This window comes from Mya arenaria, chromosome 4 (genome assembly GCF_026914265.1).
Source record: "Mya arenaria isolate MELC-2E11 chromosome 4, ASM2691426v1".
Classification (NCBI taxonomy): Eukaryota; Metazoa; Mollusca; class Bivalvia; order Myida; family Myidae; genus Mya; species Mya arenaria.
Genome location: NC_069125.1, coordinates 32374139 through 32395916, shown reverse-complemented (window position 1 = coordinate 32395916; position 21778 = coordinate 32374139). Strand labels below are relative to the sequence as shown.

Sequence of the window (21778 nt, the reverse complement as noted above, 5' to 3'; positions counted from 1 at the left end):
TTGACCTTTGAGGCAGGGACACGGGTCTTGCACACGACACGTCGTCTTGGTATGTGGAACACATGTGGCAAGTTATTTTAAAATCTGTCCATACAAGAGAAAGTTACAGCCCGGACACGACAACCTATACTCTATGTCCTTATATGCAGCACTCCATTGTGAATAAACACTAAGTGTGACCTTGACCTTTGAGGTAGGGACACGGGTTTTGCACGCGACACGTCGTCTTGGTATGTGGAACACATTTGGCAAGTTATTTTAAAATCTGTCCATGCAAGGGAAAGTTACAGCCCTGACACGACAACCTATACTCTATGTCCTTATATGCAGCACTCCATTGTAAATAAACACAAAGTGTGACCTTGACCTTTGAGGTAGGGACACGGGTCTTGCACGCGATACATGTCGTCTTGGTATGTGGAACACATGTGGCAAGTTATTTTAAAATCTGTCCAAACAAGAGAAAGTTACAGCCCGGACACGACAACCTATACTCTATGTCCTTATATGCAGCACTCCATTGTGAATAAACACTAAGTGTGACCTTGACCTTTGAGGTAGGGACACGGTTCTTGCACGCAACACGTCGTCTTGGTATGTGGAACACATGTGGCAAGTTATTTTAAAATCTGTCCATACAAGGGAAAGTTACAGCCCGGACACAACAACCTGTACTCTATGTCCTTACATGCAGCACTCCATTGTGAATAAACACAAAGTGTGACCTTGACCTTTGAGGTAGAACACGGGTCTAGCACGCGACACGTCGTCTTGGTATGTGGAACACATGTGGCAAGTTATTTTAAAATCTGTCCATACAAGAGAAAGTTACAGCCCGGACACGACAACCTATACTCTATGTCGTTATATGCAGCACTCCATTGTGAATAAACACTAAGCGTGACCTTGACCTTTGAGGTAGGGACACGAGTCTAGCACGCCACACGTCGTCTTGGTATGTGGAACACATGTGGCAAGTTATTTTAAAATCTGTCCATACAAGGGAAAGTTACAGAGCCGGCCGGACGGCCGGACGGACGGACGGACAGACGGACGGACAGACGGTGCGATTTTAATATGCCCACCTTCGGGGACATAAAAAATAAAATTATTCAAGACCGTTATAATTTAAGACACTATTATCAATTCAAGTACATTTTTTTTAAAACTCGCTGTACTTAACATTTAATCGTGCAACGTATAAAATATCAAAAGTTTAAGCTACATTTTGGACAATAACAAATAAAGTCGGCGCCCCCTCGTCATTTCCTTGAGTCATTATATTATAAATAATGTCAAATGATGAAGCCTGGTTTACCTCAAATAACTTGGTTGTCATTTGAAAGGCCAGTGCTTCTTGATAACTAGATATATAAAATGAACATTTGAACATTATAATATATATATATATATATATATATATATATATATATATATATATATATATATATATATATATATATATTTATATGTAAAATAAAAAAAACATTTCCATAGTCAAATTCAAAGAAATGTATAAGTGCTTTTAACATTAATGTATGTTTTTTTCAATAAGGGCAATGAGAATAATGCATTTTGAAAATTCTTTTTTTTTTTATTCATATGAATTAAGAGATACTAAAATTAGAACAGTGACTTAATTTAGGAAATGACATAAAAAGTTTCATTAATACCACCCCTTGTCTTGTTCATTGCTTTTGTAGTAATCATCACACATTCCACATTTAGCATCCAAGATACATTTGGATTTTAAATATGCATGCTTAAATGCGAAGTCACTTTCTGTGAATTTAAAGGTACTGTACACCAGATTGGCACCATAAAAAGTTTTTTTCTGTAACGAGTCTCAGGACAATTATTTAATAGAATGTGTTACGCTTTGATATCATAATTGTAAAAAAAAGTACCAAAATGTAAAGAAAATTTGTCGGAGACCGGGTTCGAACCCTTGTCGCCAAAATTGCTGTCCAGCGTCGTATCCACTGAGCTACGAAGGCTTACTCTTATCGGGTGACATAATTAAGCTATACACCTAACTCGGTAATATCACGTGATAACACCGACTAGCCAATCATGGAATTCTACTAGGTAGACATACCCAGTAATCTTTTTTAATGGAAAAGTAAGAAATAACTGCTAAACTTAAATAAATTGTAAACTATGTGGTACTTCAGTTAGTAAGTTTCAATGCATTGTACACATTAATACCAAGTTTATGACAGTTTTTCGACAATTTTCTTTTTTTCTTGCAAATTGATCATCTGGTGCACAGTTGCTTTAAAAGTTTCATTGCAAATTCTATCAAGTTAGAATGGTAAAAGTTATGTGCTCCTAACACAATTACACAATTACCTTAAGCAGTATGTTTTTGCATTCCCGCAGCTTGCCACACTTGTAGTAGGCTCGAGCCAGGTAGACCATCACCTCAGTGTTGTGGTATTTGAAGAATTTCTTCAAGCAGTTTTCGTACTGAAACACAGTAGCAACACAATAGGATACACATTCTGGCAGAATAAAAGTATAAAAGCTTTCATAGGGATGGTAACAGACCACAGTATGAGGGATTCAGGCCACAAGCAAGGTTTAGGGGCTTAGAACCTTGTCGATATTGTTCTGAGAGCTATTTATATCAATTCCAAGGTACTTCAAACTGTTTTTAATGCAAATACCCATAATAAAATATACTTTACAGCTGTAAGATAGTCTAATAAGTCTGACATTGAAAGTTCCTCATTTCAGTATTAATCTTGACTTTTATCATTCCAGTGGAAACAGGTCACTTGTTTTTGTAATCAAAAACTAATGTTGTCTCAAAATGGTGAACATTTGTGGCAAGTTATTTCCAATCCTTCACGAGGGTTAAGAGATATGGAGCAGACACAAAATGTAATCATGACTTTGACCACCTTGACCAAAGCTGGTTGTAACATATGCAATGCATATAATTTCAATATTGGGAACATTTGAGCCGCATCGCGCAATTTTGGGCCTTCGGACATAAATATTAACTAGAACTCCGCGAGTCGGATGTGTCGTCTGACGAATTATTTACTGTCGACATTATAGCTGTTAGATTGGCATTTTATTCATTCATAGACAATGATGTTGCCATTTAACTTTCAAGTGTAGGTGGCATTTGATAGTTTACGAGATATGCCACGGACAAAACCTAAGCAAGAAAATTAACAAAGGGCAATAACTCTAAAAATATGGCAGCAAGAGTAACGGTTCTTGTGTACTGCACTTGCCCTCAATGAGATCTATCTAGCTATGAAGTTTCAAGTTGATACCTCTTATATTCTTCAAGATATGCCCCGGACAAAACTAACAAAGGGCAATAACTCTAAAAATATGGCAGCAAGAGTTACAGTTCTTGTGCACTGCACTTGCCCTCAATGAGATCTATCTAGCTATGAAGTTTCAAGTTGATACCTCTTATATTCTTCAAGATATGCCCCGGACAAAACTTTAAGCATGAAAATTAACAAAGGGCAATAACTTTAAAACTAAGAAAGCAAGAGTTACTGTTATTGTGCACTGCACTTGCCCTCAATGAGATCTATCTAGCTATCTTATATTCTTCAAGATATGCCCCGGACAAAACTTTAAGCAAGAAAATTAACAAAGGGCAATAACTCTAAAAATATGGCAGCAAGAGTTACGGTTCTTGTGCACTGCACTTGCCCTCAATGAGATCTATCTAGCTATGAAGTTTCAAGTTGATACCTCTTATATTCTTCAAGATATGCCCCGGACAAAACTTTAAGCATGAAAATTAACAAAGGGCAATAACTTTAAAACTAAGAAAGCAAGAGTTACGGTTCTTGTGCACTGCACTTGCCCTCAATGAGATCTATCTAGCTATGAAGTTTCAAGTTGATACCTCTTATATTCTTCAAGATATGCCCCGGACAAAACTTTAAGCATGAACATTTACAAAGGGCAATAACTCTAAAAATATGGCAGCAAGAGTTACTGTTATTGTGCACTGCACTTGCCCTCCATGAGATCTATCTACATATGATGTTTCAAGTTGATAACTCTTATATTCTACAAGATATGCCCCGGACAAAACTTTAAGCATGAAAAATAACAAAGGGCAATAACTCTAAAAATATGGAAGCAAGAGCAACAGTTCTTGTGCACTGCACTTGCCCTCAATTAGATCTATCTACATATGAAATTTCAAGTTGATAACACTAATAGTTAAGGAGATATACCCCGGACAAGCGAAAATGGGACGCGGACGCGCCGCCGCCACCGCCGCCGACAAAAGTAACCCCTATATGTCGTCTTTTCAGGCGACACAAAAATGAAATAATCATTGATAAAAACATGCCAAAAATAACGATTTTTCTATGTTAATCAATTTCTTCCAAACTTCTTTCTTTTTAAGCTTTGTCATTGGTGCGTCATTTTCTCCACAATTTATGAGCATTGGTTTACTCATGTTTCCATAGCAACCATGGATTTCGTCCCAACATATTTTGCCTGCATTAATAGTCTGTGTTTAAAACTGCCAAATGTATTAAAAATACAAAACTGATACACTATTTTTATCTTAATTTATGGTCATTGAAGATTCTATGATAAGAAAAGAATTTAAATTATAAGCTAAATTTGATATTGATACGTTAATTTTGCACGTCATATGAATAAAGTGCTTTCGTAATGACGTCATTAGAATGACGTTAAATTTAGTATTCAAAATGTGCAATACATGGTCTTACTTGTAAGCAGGTATCTTACGCAATTTAAGTGATATCATCATGAAACTTTCAGAATATCTTCCTGAAATATAATTTCATTCAAATACCTTAAAACATTGTAATAGCAAATATATGTCCGAAGGCCCAAAATTGCGCGACGCGGCTCATTTGTGGTGAGTTATTTCATTTGTGGTGAGTTATTTCAATTTCTTCAAGCGGTTGAAGAATTATGGAGGGGACACAATTTGTGACAGACAGACGGACAGACAACTCGAGCAAACAATATGTCTCCCCATTAATGGGGGAGACAAAATTCATTAGCTTGAAGTAGTTAGGGCCCTGAGAAATATTTCAAGATGATGAAACTGAAGCTGAAATAGCATTTCTGACATATCAAAATTTCAATTAACAATTAATTTTGATTAAACCAGAACTGTTTTAGATGAAAAAACAAGGGTGAAAAAAGGGATTGGTAAAAGTTTGAGGTATCAAGAAATTTGGGATATCAGACTAGGAAAAAGAATTTCCAATGTATAAAATTCATATAATTTTTTTTTTACCTTAAAATAACAAATCAAGAAACCTACCATCTGTACAGCAGCTACATATTGTTTCTGCTCCACATAGATGTGTGCAATGTTCAGCCACACATCACAGAAGTCCGCAGTAGCCTCACGAACCTGGGCAAACACATCACGGGCCTCATTGATACAGCCCTTGTGTGCCAGCACACATCCTGTTGATCAATATCATTGATTGAAATATCTCTTATGTATAATAACAATGTAAACTATTATTTATTCCAACAACAGTGGAGTGAACAATGAATGCACATCTGTTGTTTTTAAAAAAAATAGTATAACTGGAAAAAATATTAAAGTTGGAGTTATTGGCCAAGCTATTCATGTACATATTGTCTCTGGTAACATATGTACCAAATTTCCTTTGAATATCTAAAACACTTTTTGAGTTATGGCCAAAGTAAGTTTTTCATACATTTTTTTATTGAAATTGGGCATGGTGCAACAATTATTAAAGTAAAAGTTACAAAAGGGCTTTTAAAAACCGACAATTTGCCAGTCTGGACTGATTTTTACTTTGCCAGACTAGAACAGGAAATGTTTCCTATTGCCACTGGCAACATGTGTACCAAGTTCTATATGATTTTCTCAAATGGTTTTTGAATCATGGCCAAGGTACAACTTTTACACAAGTGACAATGCCAAAAATAACAATACCCTGGATATCACAATACCTTGACCTTTTTCTTCAAAAACAGACAAGCTTGAAGATATTATTTTTTGTAAATGCACTCATAGACCGAAGTGCCTTTTCAAATCTCAATCCCTGTAACAGAACTGTCCTTACTTCTTACCTATTCCATTAGCTGCCCAGATGTTTCGGTCATCGTTCCGGAGCACATTCTTGTACATGGCCAGGGCTCGGTCCTGGTGGCGTTTTTGCTGGGGTGGAAATAAGAACAGGTTAGGAGCAGCTTAAATAACACACAAATAACTTATTTACTACCTGTTCCTGGCTGAACTGTGTATTACCTCATGTAAAATGTTTTTGTTTTTTTCTTCTTTTAAAGGAAATGCTTCACTGCTGAATTATTCTAACCTAAAGTCCAATCTATAGTTTTCGTGAATAGCCTAGAACCATTAAGTCAATTGTTGGAAGGAATTGCAATTTATAAATCTTGTTGGCCACAGGACCCAGGTGAAAAACACTCCAAGTGACCCGCAGTACCTTGTCTTTGTCCTTCATGGGCTGGTGTAGCGTCTGGAGCCAGACATTACCCAGGGCTATGAGGGAGTAAGCATCATCCTTGGTGCTGGGGCGGGCAAGGATACGCTCAAACTTTTTCTGTCCCGGACCCCACTCCTGCTTCGCAAGATGGAGATTTCCAATCAGCGACCAGGCATCAGGGTGGTCCTGCAATTACAATATCCGTTATTGAAATATTTCATTTCATTTCATATAGCCTTAAAAATTGTATGATTAAAACATAAAATATGGATATCCGGAAAGAAATCCTGTTTGTCACTGTGTATTCAAAATCTGTACTGCACAGTTGTCTGGGCATGGGCGCAAGTCTACTTCCACAATACTAAGTTTGTTTGTCAGTTGTTTTGCTACAAAAACACTTTAAAGGTATGACTTCAAAGAAACACTACGTCAGTCAGTTGAGCTGTGGAATGATATAACTCCTAATTATTTGGGTAAAGGTACATCACAGTCAAAATTTGGAATCGTGTAATAAGGACTTAATGCAAGCCATTCAACCTCTACAGATCATAAGACAAATATAATATTCCCTACAAATCATCTTATTCAATCAAATGCGAATTGGATTCTCTATATCAAATTAACTTTGAAACAAAATATTTTGTTCACATTCTAACTTTGAAACAAAATATTTTGTTCACATACTAACTTTGAAACAAAATATTTTGTTCACATACAATATTATCATACATAATTGAAATGAACGAGAAAACGGAATCAACAGGGTTCGACACTACAGACGGTCCGTATATAGTAACAACCTACTTTTTGGAGCTTGGGAGTCTGCCAGATTCAGACAAAAGAAGAAAGTAACAGTGAATGCTCTTTTGGATCTACGAATATTCTTGCAAGTTTCTTAACACTTCAAAACTTGAATGACAATAGTTTTTTTAATGCGCTTCACTTATGGATTTGATGACTTTGACTCAGTATCAACAATTTCTAAGTGGGTAGCTCGACGAATGCCTGCGCAAAAAACCTCTTGTGTCTAACACTGATTAAAAATTTCACGTTACCTGGTTGATTTGCAGAGCCTCCTTGAACCAATCAGAGGCTTCATAGATCTGCCCACGATCACGAGCCATGCAGCCAAGGCGAAGGTAACCTGAAAGTGTCAATATACAGTACATTTGAAACAATAGATAATATTTTCAAATATTCAGATATATTTCATACTTGTTTACATCAAAATTGCAGCAAATATTAATTCAAATACCGTTAATCACTGATTATAAGACGCTTGCGTATATAGGACGCAGGAAAAAATCTGTGAAAAACTCGAGAACTACTGATCGTTTTCAAACAAAAACCACTTATGCATGGATATGACTTACAGTCCACATAATTAGGATGTTCACGCAGGATGGTTTTATACAGCCTTTCGGCCTCGTCATACTCGTGTGTAGCCTCATGAAGACGTGCCAGGTTGTAGGTTGTCGTGACAGAGATGGCGCTGTAGTATGTTTCATCGTGTTGAGCTTCCGCACGTGAACGGTCCAGGGAGGTTGTGTAAAATTTCTGAAGTAAATTTGCGCCATGAATGAAAAAGGACATTTTCGACTTGCTAGCAACCCGTGTAACAAACCAATGAATGATGGTGTATTTCAAGTATTCAAAATCAGACCTTTCCCAGTGCTGACATCCCTTTAAAAGCTCAACTAGCACTCCAAAACCCTTTAATTGCTGTGACATGCATGATGCATGTGAAGTGTCATAACACTGTGTGCTGATATTAGGCAAGTTGTAATAAAGGTGTTGGAATATTAACACTAAAGAGAAAGACAATCAGTGGGGTGATAATCAGTCTTTAAGTAAATTTAATCAGCACAATAATAATGTTTGACAAAAGGTCAGAACAGAATTCACCACTGCATGGAGTTAGAATATCAATCTGTTTATTTTGGTAGGCAGCAATGGCAAAGTTTTGGCAGTACAATTCAGATATGGTTTCTGTACATTGGGTTATTTTTTAATCAAGAAATCATGAGAGTATCTAAACAAGAAAGCTGAGAAACCCCTCCCTAGCCAACCTCGTGGCTGTATGACATAAGCAATGAGAAAAGATACTTGGGCAAGTGTATACTGTTTGAAATTATACTTAACAAATCGATAATTCCATTTCCTCTTTTTGTTTCCAACAGAATTCTCACATAACAATAGACAGCATGTCATACACATTACCAAAGACACAAATGTTGTTGAAACAAGTTATCCATAATTCACATGAGCAATAAAACCATAACATTTGCAAAATGTACCCACCTTGGCATCCTGCAGGTTTCCTAGCCTAAAGTGCAGTGCGGCAACATTGTTGAGGATCTCCGGGGGTACGTCTGCCTCAACCTTCTCCTTGAGTATGCGTGTTGCTGTGCCATATGCGGACAAGGCACCCTGCACGTCAGTCTGCTCCAGGATCTGGGCCAGCTCGATCCATGCCTCCACGTCATCTGGAAACTGCTCTGTTACCTTCTTCAGATGAGCCTTCACAGAAAATAGAATATATGCAGATTAATGTTAAACAAATCAAGCACAATGTTTTCCATAAGGAATTTTCACCTGGTGATCCTGGGACCATTTTAGAAGACAAATGGTGGGGAGTCCGTTTTAATCTAATGGGGTCCAAGATATGAAATATGATAATACAGTTTATACACTGTTGAAGTTTACTGTTAAAAATGGGTGTCCCCAGTGGCAAAAATTTCTTTGTCAGAGAAATCACTGCAAGGGCTTTGTGAAACACTGATGTAGCTTTCTATGAATTCAAGATTTAACAACCAAGAGACATTGAGTGTCAAGTCAGCAAAAAGTTTTAGTTCAGGTATCCAATGTCCAAATAAGCTTGTCATTATATTGAACTGTTGGTATCAATTTGCACTGAGTATTGCATGATGATTAAATTATTAAAAATAATAAGATTGAGAAAACATTGTAGTAAGTGTTATAGCAGTTTGATTTTTTTGTTTTTTGTTTCAATTGAAATCTGATACAAAGTTGACTAGTTGCCTATATTTCAATCTCTCGAGGGCAAAATAGAGATTTGCGATAAAATAAGGTATAAATGAATAATTATATATAATATTCAGTGCAATTATACATATTCCTTCAATACACATAAAACCCTTTCAAATGGTACTGAAATGTGGTGGTACACACAAAATTGACATAACTGAGTATCATATGCTTTAATTAAAATGAACACAAAATTAAAGTATGCACTTTGAAATAAGCACAGATTATGACCAGGTAGAAGTAAATACCACATACCTTTGCTGTTTCTTTCCTGGCATGTTCTGTAGAGTTGGAATATAGAGATCCCAGGATCTTCATGGCCTCGTAGTTGTTGGTCTGGGCTTTCAGCACCTTCTCAAAACACTGGGAAGCCTGGGAAAACCAAGATTAAGAAATAAACGCAAATGAAACGCATGTTCACTGTAACAAAGTGATATCTGAAAGTGCAGGTTAATATTGTTACCATGGCACCCTCTCATTAATGAACAACACGATCGCATTCCAAGTAGAGGGTTTAGATATTTTGAAAAATTTGAAAGTCAGATTAAACAAGTTCAACGGATTTAAGTTTAAGTAAATCTTTTTTTTATAATTTCTGACTTTGACATAATAAATGGTAAATTAACCATATTTTCATATTTTATGCCATGTGCTCACATTTCATGCCATGAACTCACATTTATGCCATGTGCTCACATTTCATGCCATGAACTCACATTTATGCCATGTGCTCACATGTCATGCCATGAACTCATATTTATGCCATGTGCTCACATGTCATGCCATGAACTCATATTTATGCCATGTGCTCACATTTCATGCCATGAACTCATATTTATGCCATGTGCTCACATTTCATGTCATGAACTCATATTTATGCCATGTGCTCACATTTCATGCCATGAACTCACATTATGCCATGTGCTCACATTTCATGCCATGAACTCATATTTATGCCATGTGCTCACATTTCATGCCATGAACTCATATTTATGCCATGTGCTCACATGTCATGCCATGAACTCATATTTATGCCATGTGCTCACATTTCATGCCATGAACTCATATTTATGCCATGTGCTCACATTTCATGCCATAAACTCATATTTATGCCATGTGCTCACATTTCATGTCATGAACTCATATTTATGCCATGTGCTCACATTTCATGTCATGAACTCATATTTATGCCATGTGCTCACATTTCATGCCATGAACTCACATTATGCCATGTGCTCACATTTCATGCCATGAACTCATATTTATGCCATGTGCTCACATTTCATGTCATGAACTCATATTTATGCCATGTGCTCACATGTCATGCCATGAACTCATATTTATGCCATGTGCTCACATGTCATGCCATGAACTCATATTTATGCCATGTGCTCACATTTCATGCCATGAACTCATATTTATGCCATGTGCTCACATTTCATGCCATGAACTCATATTTATGCCATGTGCTCACATTTCATGCCATGAACTCATTTTTATGCCATGTGCTCACATTTCATGCCATGAACTCATATTTATGCCATGTGCTCACATTTCATGCCATGAACTCTTATTTATGCCATGTGCTCACATTTCATGCCATGAACTCACATTATGCCATGTGCTCACATTTTATGCCATGAACTCACATCATGCCATGTGCTCACTTTTTATGCCATGTACTCACATTTTCATTATCTCCCCTGTATATGTACATCTGTCCGAGACCAAAGAAGGGTAGCACAAAGTTGGGCGAGGCAAACTGTGTGGCCTGGTAGTAGTACTGAAACGCCTGGTCATAGTCCTCCTGCAACCATCAAACACATACATGATAGAATACTTATTTTTAAGCGATTGATTTTTTTTCAAGGTAAATGAACATTTTAAGATTCTTCATCAGAATTATCTGGCCATATTTTTTCACAATGGAAATAAAATTGTGACTTAAATAATAATTTAATTATTAACCAAAAAATTATATTGAGTCAAGTCAGCATGCATTTGTTTGTCAAGTGTTACCACTTAACAAGTTAAGGCATATATTCGTTTAATAGTTATGAATATTTTTTATCAGGATGGTTTGGCATAATGTTTACCAATAGACCATCTTAATATTAATAAGCATTGTCAATTACTACATGGTCTCCATTCATGTATATTTAGTGAATAGTCTACAGATGAAACTAAAAATCCTTTTAAAATCACCAGTACAAAGAGTATACCAAAGAGTTCTCTTCATCAGTGTCTGTCACTGTGTATCACCAATGTGAAGTGTCATACCTGGATGTTGGTGGAGGTCTTGCCAGCTGGTAGCAGCTCTCCGCTCTCATGGCCACATTAAATGTAATGTAAAGGCAGTTCAGGGTAAGGTGAGGACACATTTAACCTTATTCTGCCCTCATAGCCTCATTCTCCATGTTGTAGAAGGCATAGGGATTGGATGGCCACGGTAAGAATATACATGTACAATTTTACTGCATACCTGCACATGGAAGGCCCTGGCAAGCTGGTAACAGCTCTCTGCCCTCATGGCTTCATTCTCAGTGTTGTGGAAGGCGTGCAGGGCCAGGTGCTGAACCTTCTGGTAGTCCTGAAATAACAACAATAGTGCATTGTTAAAAAAATATTTCAACTCCATCCATCAATGCAAATTCTTCTCTAGAATACTAAACAATCACCAATGTACTGAAATAATTAATTCGTTATAACTTTTGCTTTTAATACAGAATTTTCAGGGACTCTATTTCATTTTTTTTTCTAAATATTATTTTGTTATGTATAGGAGTATTTTAGAGACAAATGTGTGATGTTTAACCCAGTATATCTTATAGATTTTCTGCTCAGATATCAAACACAATAACTGGGTGAGAGGGTGAGTGTGGTCTAGTGGTATAGGTGCCTGCCTCTCACCCAAGAGGTTGTGGGTTTGATACCCACCAGCAGTACTTTTCATGGCCTCTCGAAATGGATATAAGTACTGGTTTTTACCCAGAAAACAGACTCTAGTGTGATTCTATAAGCTATCAGCTTTCATCACAATCAAGCTTCAAGAAATTGGTATTAATTAATAAATGGGTTAGATAAGAACAGTTTCAGGGGTTCCACAGTCTAATTGGGTCTATTGGCTGCATTACGGGTTTAGTTCTATGCACGAAGTTAAAAAGAAACTTATAACTCCTGATGGATAAGTTTTTCATGTTACCTTCTTATAGAAGAAGTGGTTTGCGAGGTGGTTGAGGACCATGGGGTTTGTGGAGTCAATGGTGTAGGCTTTGGAGAGGAGCTGCACCCCGTTCTTGATGGACTCCTGGGTCTTGGCGTTCAGCTCCAGAATGGCCAGCCCAACCAGGGCTCCCACACACTGGTGGTTCAACTGCAGAGCTCGCTCAAATGCCATCCTGTATGTGAAAGGCAAGTTTAAAGGTACATACACAAATACATAGTTTGTTTGCCTACTGATTTTAAAGCGTATAAATGACACAGAAAACAACAACAACACTTTACTTTTTAAGATTTGAAAAGCACAATCAGTCATTGCGAAATATCTGCCTTCCTTTACCAGACCAAAAACTTAATACTACTTTTTTAATATATTTTATCTATTGTAAATTTTACCAGACATGGCTTGTGGGTCAGATGGGTAAATAGTTATGACAACTTTGACTGCACAATTCAATAATGAAAAGCTGTATAAGTTAAGTGGCCAATTGAAGTCAATAAGTATGACATGATCGCAAATGTACATTTTATCTTAGTTTCCGGCCAGACCATTTCTTGTTTTCAAAAAGACTTACAATAATTAACAATTTTAAAAATTGACATGTACAGGTCATTCACAGTACCTAGCCTTGTCTATCTTGTTCAGTTTGATGAAGCAGTGTCCCATGCCCAGCCTGACAGACGCTGGGCAGTCTGGGTTGGTTCTCAGGGCCCTCTTATAGTAGGCCAGGGCCCCGCGGAACTCCTTCTTGTTGAAGGCAATACACGCCTTGCCAAGGAGTGATGGAATATTGTTTGCAGACTGAAATATGAATATAAAATGTTAATGGGATTATGCTTTATGTGAGAAATTGAGAATATGGTTATAGTAATGTTACATCTACAAACCTGTTCTTCCCACTTTTACTGCCAATATAACTATAACTTGAAAACTGTTTTGGACTGAAAACACATCCTCAGAAGCAGTATAACTCCCAAACCATGTACATATAACAGAAAAAATAAATATGTTTTTAGCTTTAATACAGTTCAGGAAAGAATAAACAAAAATAGTTCCGAAAGTACAAGGTTCTTTCTTCGTAAACCTTTCTTGTATTTGAGTATTTAAAGCCCACCTGTCCGAGGACAAAGTTAAACTGGGCATCAGCCTGGTCCATCTTGTCCCCCTCCAGCAGGCAGAAGTACGCTCTCCCCAGCAAATGGTTCTGTAAAAGAAATAACAATGTAGAGACATGACAATCATATTCAGTGTATATGAGCTCATGTATGCAAGCAATAGAATCTTCACAATAGATCTGTTTTAAAGACTTGTATACATCGAATATCAACTTAAGGCTAAAGGATAACTTTTGAAGACTTGAACTTTGTAAGGTAACATCCTACAGATTTTCATAAATTTGATACATCATACTGAATTGAATTTGGTCAATCGCTCAAGATTATGCATGTTAAAACTATGTATGAACTAAACAGCAAAATATTACCGTACATGGTATGTGAAACAATTGTGTGAACTAGCGTACCTGGTCATACATGATGATTTTGTCAGCCGTTGTGTAGAGCAGTGTGGCCTGGGTGAACAGCTCTCGCTTCCGGTCCTTATTCTTCTCTCTGAGCACAAGAAACAAAGTAAATAATGCAAAATACTGGACTGGACTCGCGAAGTTAGGAAAATATCAGCAACTTTTGACAGAAATATATAATGTGTATATATTTTTATCTAAGGTTTGATATCATTATTATATGATAATTCATTAAATAAGAAATCATGGAATTTGAATTCCAAGTCATTTCAATGAAGATCACAAGGCTATGACCACATGATAGTAAATTTCCACGCTTTACCTCATTTTTGTCATAAAAGTTGCGTTTCAATAAAAATATCATTAAAAAGGACACTTATCGCATAGATTTTGCCTTTTACTTAACAGATGTCCATAAGCACTTTTGAGCAATGTAAGGTTTACGCCTAAGATGACTAATTGAAACATGGTCAAGACTCGTAGTTTATACCTGTGTGCCTTCTGTACATAGTAAGCAGCCAGTGTGTCCAGAGCTTTCATTTGGTCTTTCTCACTGTTGTCATAGTCAAAGCCAGCATCAGTGCGAGAGGCATCCAGGATCTTTACAAAGTCATCAATCTTGCTCTGTTTGTAGTACTCAAGCTGGCAAATAGATTATAACAGATCATGATGTTAATAATTACTATATATAAAGTAATATATAACCAAGGACAAAAAAATATAATGTATTTGTTAGTTCCTCCTTTGCCAAAACAGGTAGAATAAATATCTTATTATACTGTGTATAGGATGCTATTATAGATAGGAAGCCAGCAAAAAGTATGAGAAAAATCGTGTAAAAAACCCACCTTAATACCATAGATAGGAATCAGTGAAAAAATGTCAAAATCACTATCAGCAGCCTACACATTTAATTTGTCGAGTTTTACTGAATCGTGACAATGGCAAAGGTTATACAAGAGGGCCATAATGGCCCTGTATCGCTCACCTGTAGTTTTTGACCTGGGCTGACCCAATATAGAACTTGACCTAGCTTATGTTAAGATGATCATTCTGACCAAGTTTCATTAAGATTAGGCTAAAATTGTGACCTCTATTGTGTTTACAAGGTTTTTTTACTATCTGACCTAGTGACCTAGTTATTGACCACAGATGACCCAATGTGGAACTTGACCTAGATTTTATAAAGATGATCAGTCTGACCAAGTTTCATAAAGATTAGGCTAAAATTGTGACCTCTATTGTGTTCATAAGGTTTTTCTAATATCTGACCTAGTGACCTAGTTATTGACTGCGGATGACCCAATATCGAACATGACCCAGATTTTATAGAGATGATCATTCTGACCAAGTTGCATTAACATTAGGCTAAAATTGTGACCTCTATTGTGTTCACAAGGTTTTTCTACTAATTGACCTATTGACCTAGTTATTGACGGTAAATGACCCAATATCGAACTTGACCTAGATTTTATAGAGATGATCATTCTGACCAAGTTACATTTAGATTAGGCTTAAGTTGTGACCTCTATTGTGTTCACAAGGTTTTTATACTAATTGACCTAGTGACCTAGTTATTGATCGCGAATAACCCAATATCGAACTTGACCTATATTTTTCTAGAGATGATCATTCTGACCAAGTTGAATTGAGTTAAGCCTAAAATTGTGACCTCTATTGTGTTCACAAGGTTTTTCTACTAATTGACCTAGTGACCTAGTTATTGACCGCGGATGACCCAATATCGAACTTGACCTAGATTTTATAGAGATGATCATTCTGACCAAGTTGCATTGAGATTAGGCTAAAATTGTGACCTCTAATGTGTTCACAAGGTATTTCTACTAATTGACCTACTGACCTAGTTTTTGACCCCAGATGACCCAATATCGAACTTGACCTAGATTTCATAGAGATGATCAGTCTGACCAAGTTTCATAAAGATTAGGTCAAAATTGTGACCTCTGTTGTGTTCACAAGGTTTTTCTAATAATTGACCTAGTGACCTAGTTATTGACTGCGGATGACCCAATATCGAACTTGACCCAGATTTTATAGAGATGATTATTCTGACCAAGTTGCATTGAGATTAGGCTAAAATTGTGACCTCTATTGTGTTCACAAGGTTTTTGTACTAATTGACCTAGTGACCTAGTTGTTGACCGCGGATGACCCAATATCGAACTTGACCTACATTTTATAGAGATGATCATTCTGACCAAGTTGCATTGAGATTAGGCTAAAATTGTGACCTCTATTGTGTTCACAAGGTTTTTCTACTAATTGACCTAGTGACCTAATTATTGACCGCGGATGACCCAATATCGAACTTGACCTAGATTTTAAAGAGATGACCATTCTGACCAAGTTGCATTGAGATTAGGCTAAAATTGTGACCTCTATTGTGTTCACAAGGTTTTTCTAATAATTGACCTAGTGACCTAGTTTTTGACCCCAGATGACCCAATATCGAACTTGACCTAGATTTTATAGAGATGATCAGTCTGACCAAGTTTCATAAAGATTAGGTCAAAATTGTGACCTCTATTGTGTTCACAAGCAATTGTGAACGGACGGACGGACGGACGGACGGACGGACGGACGGACGGACGGACGGAGAGTGATCACAAAAGCTCACCTTGTCACTACGTGACAGGTGAGCTAATAAAAACAGTACAGCACATGTACATAACAATAAAATAACAATAACACGCCATTGCGAATCATAAAAGCAACAGCCATATGTAAATGTTCTCAACATGTCAACACCTTTAGTGAAGTATTACAAACACATGGTATAATAATAACGTCATGAACAAATTTGAAAACAAATTTTGGGTAAAAAAGTGTGTCCTATACACAGTATAATACAGCAGTTTTTTTTATTTTATTTTGTAAGAAAGTTATTGTCATCATTGGGAAATGGTGTTACAGCAATCATCTGTATAAACCTTAAACGGTTTTTGATCTACATATTAAATCACTCATATAAATTGTATTTATTTCTGATAAAAACATAATGTTCAATGACACTTACAGCTAACGTGTACCAAATATGAAGAGGGGCAACTTCCTGTCTTAAAATACTCAACACCTCTTCTCCCTCAGGCAGCTGAGCAAGGTCCAACTCAATGACCTACAAATACACACATATAATATAAAAAAGTATATTTCTACAAATACACACATATAATGTAAAAAAGTCTATTTCGTGTAAATGAACATTACAATGGAAAAAATATGAGATATTTTGGGTCACAAAGGCTGAATATATGTGGAAATTCTAAAGAATTAGTTAAATTGTTATTCTCTGTTGACAATTTTTATTTTTATTTTTGTTCTAACCGATGTTGTAGCCTTAAATACTACTGCATGACTGGACTTCCAAATAAATGTATGAAGAGGTATTTTTTTCAATTAGGATGGATTAAACAATAGTCCAAATAATTGTACATTGACAGATTTTTTTTAACGATTTTTGATATGGCAAATCCTTCACATACAAATTGTTTTGTTCCAAAAGTGGGTAGTTATTCTGATTGGGATTCCGTGTTAAAGCATATTGCGTCAATAGAATATCATTAAAACAAGAAAAATTACTAGATAATGAAATTTTATATTGATTCTGTACACAAAAAATAAATGTCCAACGAATAATTATGAGTTTGATGGAGTTTTCTTCATTTCATTCTGTCAAAACATATAACGATTAATACATGAAGGGCACCTGCAAGGCTGCAGTTCACAGTTTTACAACAATCGGAACACTTGGCTGAGTTGTTACGATTGTATTTATGAGGTCTATCTCTATCTCGAAGCATATCGGAGGTGGCCGAGTTATTATGATTGGGTCGAGATGTTCCGCTTGGCATAATTGTTGTCTGTGTCAGTCAAGTTTCGTTTTATTGGGAAGGTAAATCATGTGTTTTAATGCATTTAATGCTTTTTTTGCACTTGCATTGTAAAATATGTATATAAACCTTTATTATCCATTTTAAACATAAAATACTTCACTAAATACAATTTCAGTATTTTTCACCCCCCCCCCCCAAACTGTTTAGACGTTGAAGAATCCCATATTACATGTCTTTTATTTTAGACTAGACTAAACAATTGATTGTCAGACTAAACAATTGATTGTCAGACTAAACAATTGATTGTCAGACTAAACAATTGTCGAGTACATGAGTATCTTTTGAAAAAAAGATGTCAATCTGTTTAGCAGAAAAGTGGATAATTAAGACTGTGACAATAGGAAAAAAACAAACAACTTGTATTTCACGGTCTTTACCGGTATGCGGGAATTTACCAAATAAGGATGAACAATCAGCAAACAGGACAATGACAATTACCATTTCATATACCTAATGCCTTCATACTGTCCATTATCATTACCCCACCCACAAAGAATATCGTAACACAATGTTATTTTGGATCCATTTGTAATTGAAACGCTTTATTTCGATGTCATTTTCGCGAGAATTTATATAATTTTCCAAAATATCTTAAGTTATTAACAAAACCATTTTGTAAAACTGAAAATTAAGTATAAATACTTCATCAGTGTCCCGAAGTGGGATTTCGATCGCCGCCATGCTAGTAGTTTATTGATTTCCTGTTGTTGGTTCCCGTTTTCATACAACACAATTAGCACAAGTCGAGGTATGGGCAGATACCGGAATACAGTGACTTACGTGAAACCACATGAAAAATGAAATCTACTCATATATATACAACGGATAGATGTCAGACATAATCTGTTTCTTATTTCTTTATGCTATAATTCATTTTGAATGGGGAAAACAAATACACCGATATAGATGTAAATTTATTTCTCGTAAACAATAAAAACAAGTAACATTTAATTTAAAACATAACCACATAAATGAGGAAATATTTCATCCACCCTGTCTCATTAAGATGAACTAAACCTTTAGAATATTGTTTTGGAAATCTTATCGTTTTCACACACAAATATCTGCCGCTTTCTCTAAGGATTTCGTTGATCTTTTTTCTCTGGGCATTTAAACTCCTATGCGTTAAGTCCCCGTTCCTCGGGAAGGTACCACGTTCTATGATACCACAGAGATACACCTCTTGCACTCCATCGTCCAGAATGGCATTCCTTAGACGAAGGACATCTCCGGCGATCCGTCTTGGAGATGATATTGCTGATACGTCGTTTCCCGACAGGATAAGGACGACCAGGTGGGAATGGAAAGCCCTGAGTGCATGCAGGAGTTTGAGGTCTAGCCGCTCCGCGGTCATTCCACCCTTCCCGAAAAAACGAACAATAGATGGTACCTGAAAAAATGGGTACATATAGTTACTCAGCATTGCAAAAGATCAATAGGTAGATCAGATGTACATTCACGACTGCAATATACAATTGAATTTAACTTAACTCTGACATCAGTATTGCTTATTCTAACACTTCATACGAAGTAAATGATGTATCTACATCTACATCTATATGTTACGTCATCTCAGTCACGCTTGACTTTTATGTGACGGGTGGTATAGGGTCGAGAAAAAAGAATGAAATGATAGGAAAGATTAGAGTAAGCGGATAGATAAAAGAAGAAAAAGTCTAAAGTACTTATTGTCAGTTACGTTTTCACCTCCTTAACCTAAGCCAATCCGGTTATGGTGGCCACTGCCGGCACAGCCTTAAGAATCCTCGAAAGCTACTTGTAACTGACCCCTAACCCTTAAGAGAAGACGGTGGACAGCCCCTGCTTGAAGGATACCAAGTCTGGGGCTTCAACAATGCTTGATGGTAGCTTGCTCCACTCTGTGATGGTCCGTGGAAAGAAGGAGAACTTGTAGTAAGAGGTAGAAGTTGATATCTGTGTAAAGTTCCTGTTGTTAGAGGTTCTTGTGGAGCGGTTGGAGGGAGTGAGTTAGGAATCAGCTTGTATGTCGACCAGGTTGTTCACGATCTTATACATCATGGTCAGTTGTGCCTTGGTCCTACGCGATTCTAAGGTCTCCCATCCAAGATCTTCCAGCATGGATGTTACACTACTGGTGTTGTGATAGCGTTTTGTCACATACCTTGCAGCTCTTCTCTGAACCATTTCAAGCCTCCTAATGTGTGTTTTGGTGCAGGGGTTCCAGACTGTTGAGCAATACTCAAGTTGTGGGCGCACTAGAGCGTTGTAGGCGCGGGCTTTCGTTTCTTCACTTGAGATACGTAGATTGCGTCGAAGAAATCCCAAGGTTGAGTTGCCCTTCTTAGCGATCTTACTGATGTGAGTGTCCCAGGAGAGGTTGGTACAGATGTTCAAACCAAGGTATTTTGTACAGTCTTCTGTTTCTAATGTATGGCCCTTAAGTTTGTAATCGTGTACAGTTGGAGATCTCTTCCTGTGAACCCGCAAGATGCTACACTTTTCCGGATGGAAGGACATCCCCCACTTTTCTTCCCATTTAGCTAGGTTGTGTAGATCAGTTTGTAGTTGGTTGCAGTCTGATTGGTTGTCTATCTGTCTGTAAACCACACAGTCATCGGCGAACAGTCTCGTGCTGGATGAAACCTGAAGTGGCAGATCGTTGATAAACGCCAGAAATAATATGGGCCCGAGTACGCTTCCCTGTGGGACTCCGCTGACTACGGGTGCTGGCTCGGACGTAGCGCCATCAACAATTACCCTCTGGGATCTGTTTGACAGAAACGATCTAATCCAAGGCAGAGTAGTTCCTCGAATACCGTAGTGGTCTAGTTTAGCCAAGAGTCGTCTGTGTGGCACCTTGTCGAACGCTTTGGAGAAGTCGAGTACGGCGAGGTCAAACTGTTTTCCTTTACTCATAGAAGATATGAGTTCATCAACCAGTGTTACAAGTTGGGTTTCACAGCTACGCTTACGTCTGAAGCCATGTTGGCTATCTGTGAGGATATCGTGACTGTCGAAGTGCTTCATAACGTTGCTTACAACTATGTGCTCAAGAAGTTTGCAGCATATGCAGGTTAGGGACACTGGTCTGTAATTACTGGCCTTAAAACGTTCACCTTTCTTGAAAATGGCAGAAACGTTGGCAGTTTTCCAGATGGATGGGACCTCCCCAGACTGTAGGCACTTATTGAAGATCGTGCTGAGGTATGGTGCACACTGGTCGGCTAATTCTTTAAGGATTCTGGATGGTATCATATCTGGACCTGTGGCCTTGTTGGGGTTAAGTTTCTTTAACAAAGCTAGTACTCCTTCTGGTGTTACTTCAATGTCATTCATGGATGGGTATGGATCTCCATCGGGTGTTGGTGTATTTGAGTTGTTTTCTTGGGTAAAGACAGACTGGTACTGTTGATTCAGAATGTTTGCTTTGTCTATCGGCTCATTGTGTAGTTTCCCTTTGTCCTTCAAGGGTGCAATGCCGCAGCTATCCTTACGAAGAGCTTTAATATAGGCCCAAAACTTTTTCTGTTTCTTGGGTGGTTGGTCTAGTTCGTCATCATCATGTAATAACTGAGATTGGTCCAAGTATACACATATTAATCCTGAATAATCTTGCATATGTTAAAGATACAGT

At 37.2% G+C, this 21778-nt stretch overlaps 1 protein-coding gene and 1 pseudogene across 1 annotated transcript in view; both read right to left on the bottom strand.

Moving 5' to 3' along the window:
- LOC128231589 (RNA polymerase-associated protein CTR9 homolog) overlaps window positions 1-18852 on the bottom strand; it is a 34900-nt gene extending 16048 nt beyond the window's left edge. The window contains exons 1-17 of the mRNA XM_052944607.1: window positions 18805-18852; window positions 17286-17384; window positions 14739-14890; window positions 14249-14336; window positions 13841-13930; window positions 13349-13527; window positions 12709-12904; window positions 11989-12096; window positions 11194-11313; window positions 9762-9878; window positions 8760-8978; window positions 7832-8015; window positions 7514-7602; window positions 6459-6644; window positions 6085-6172; window positions 5297-5445; window positions 2353-2469 (exon numbers count right to left, since the gene is read on the bottom strand). Coding sequence (XP_052800567.1) covers window positions 2353-2469; window positions 5297-5445; window positions 6085-6172; window positions 6459-6644; window positions 7514-7602; window positions 7832-8015; window positions 8760-8978; window positions 9762-9878; window positions 11194-11313; window positions 11989-12096; window positions 12709-12904; window positions 13349-13527; window positions 13841-13930; window positions 14249-14336; window positions 14739-14890; window positions 17286-17384; window positions 18805-18843 — 2220 coding nt within the window. The 5' untranslated portion in view covers window positions 18844-18852. The remainder of the gene's footprint in view (window positions 1-2352; window positions 2470-5296; window positions 5446-6084; window positions 6173-6458; window positions 6645-7513; window positions 7603-7831; window positions 8016-8759; window positions 8979-9761; window positions 9879-11193; window positions 11314-11988; window positions 12097-12708; window positions 12905-13348; window positions 13528-13840; window positions 13931-14248; window positions 14337-14738; window positions 14891-17285; window positions 17385-18804) is intronic.
- A 262-nt stretch (window positions 18853-19114) lies between these two features.
- LOC128230754 (uncharacterized) lies at window positions 19115-21048 on the bottom strand (annotated as a pseudogene).
- Window positions 21049-21778: the final 730 nt, after the last annotated feature.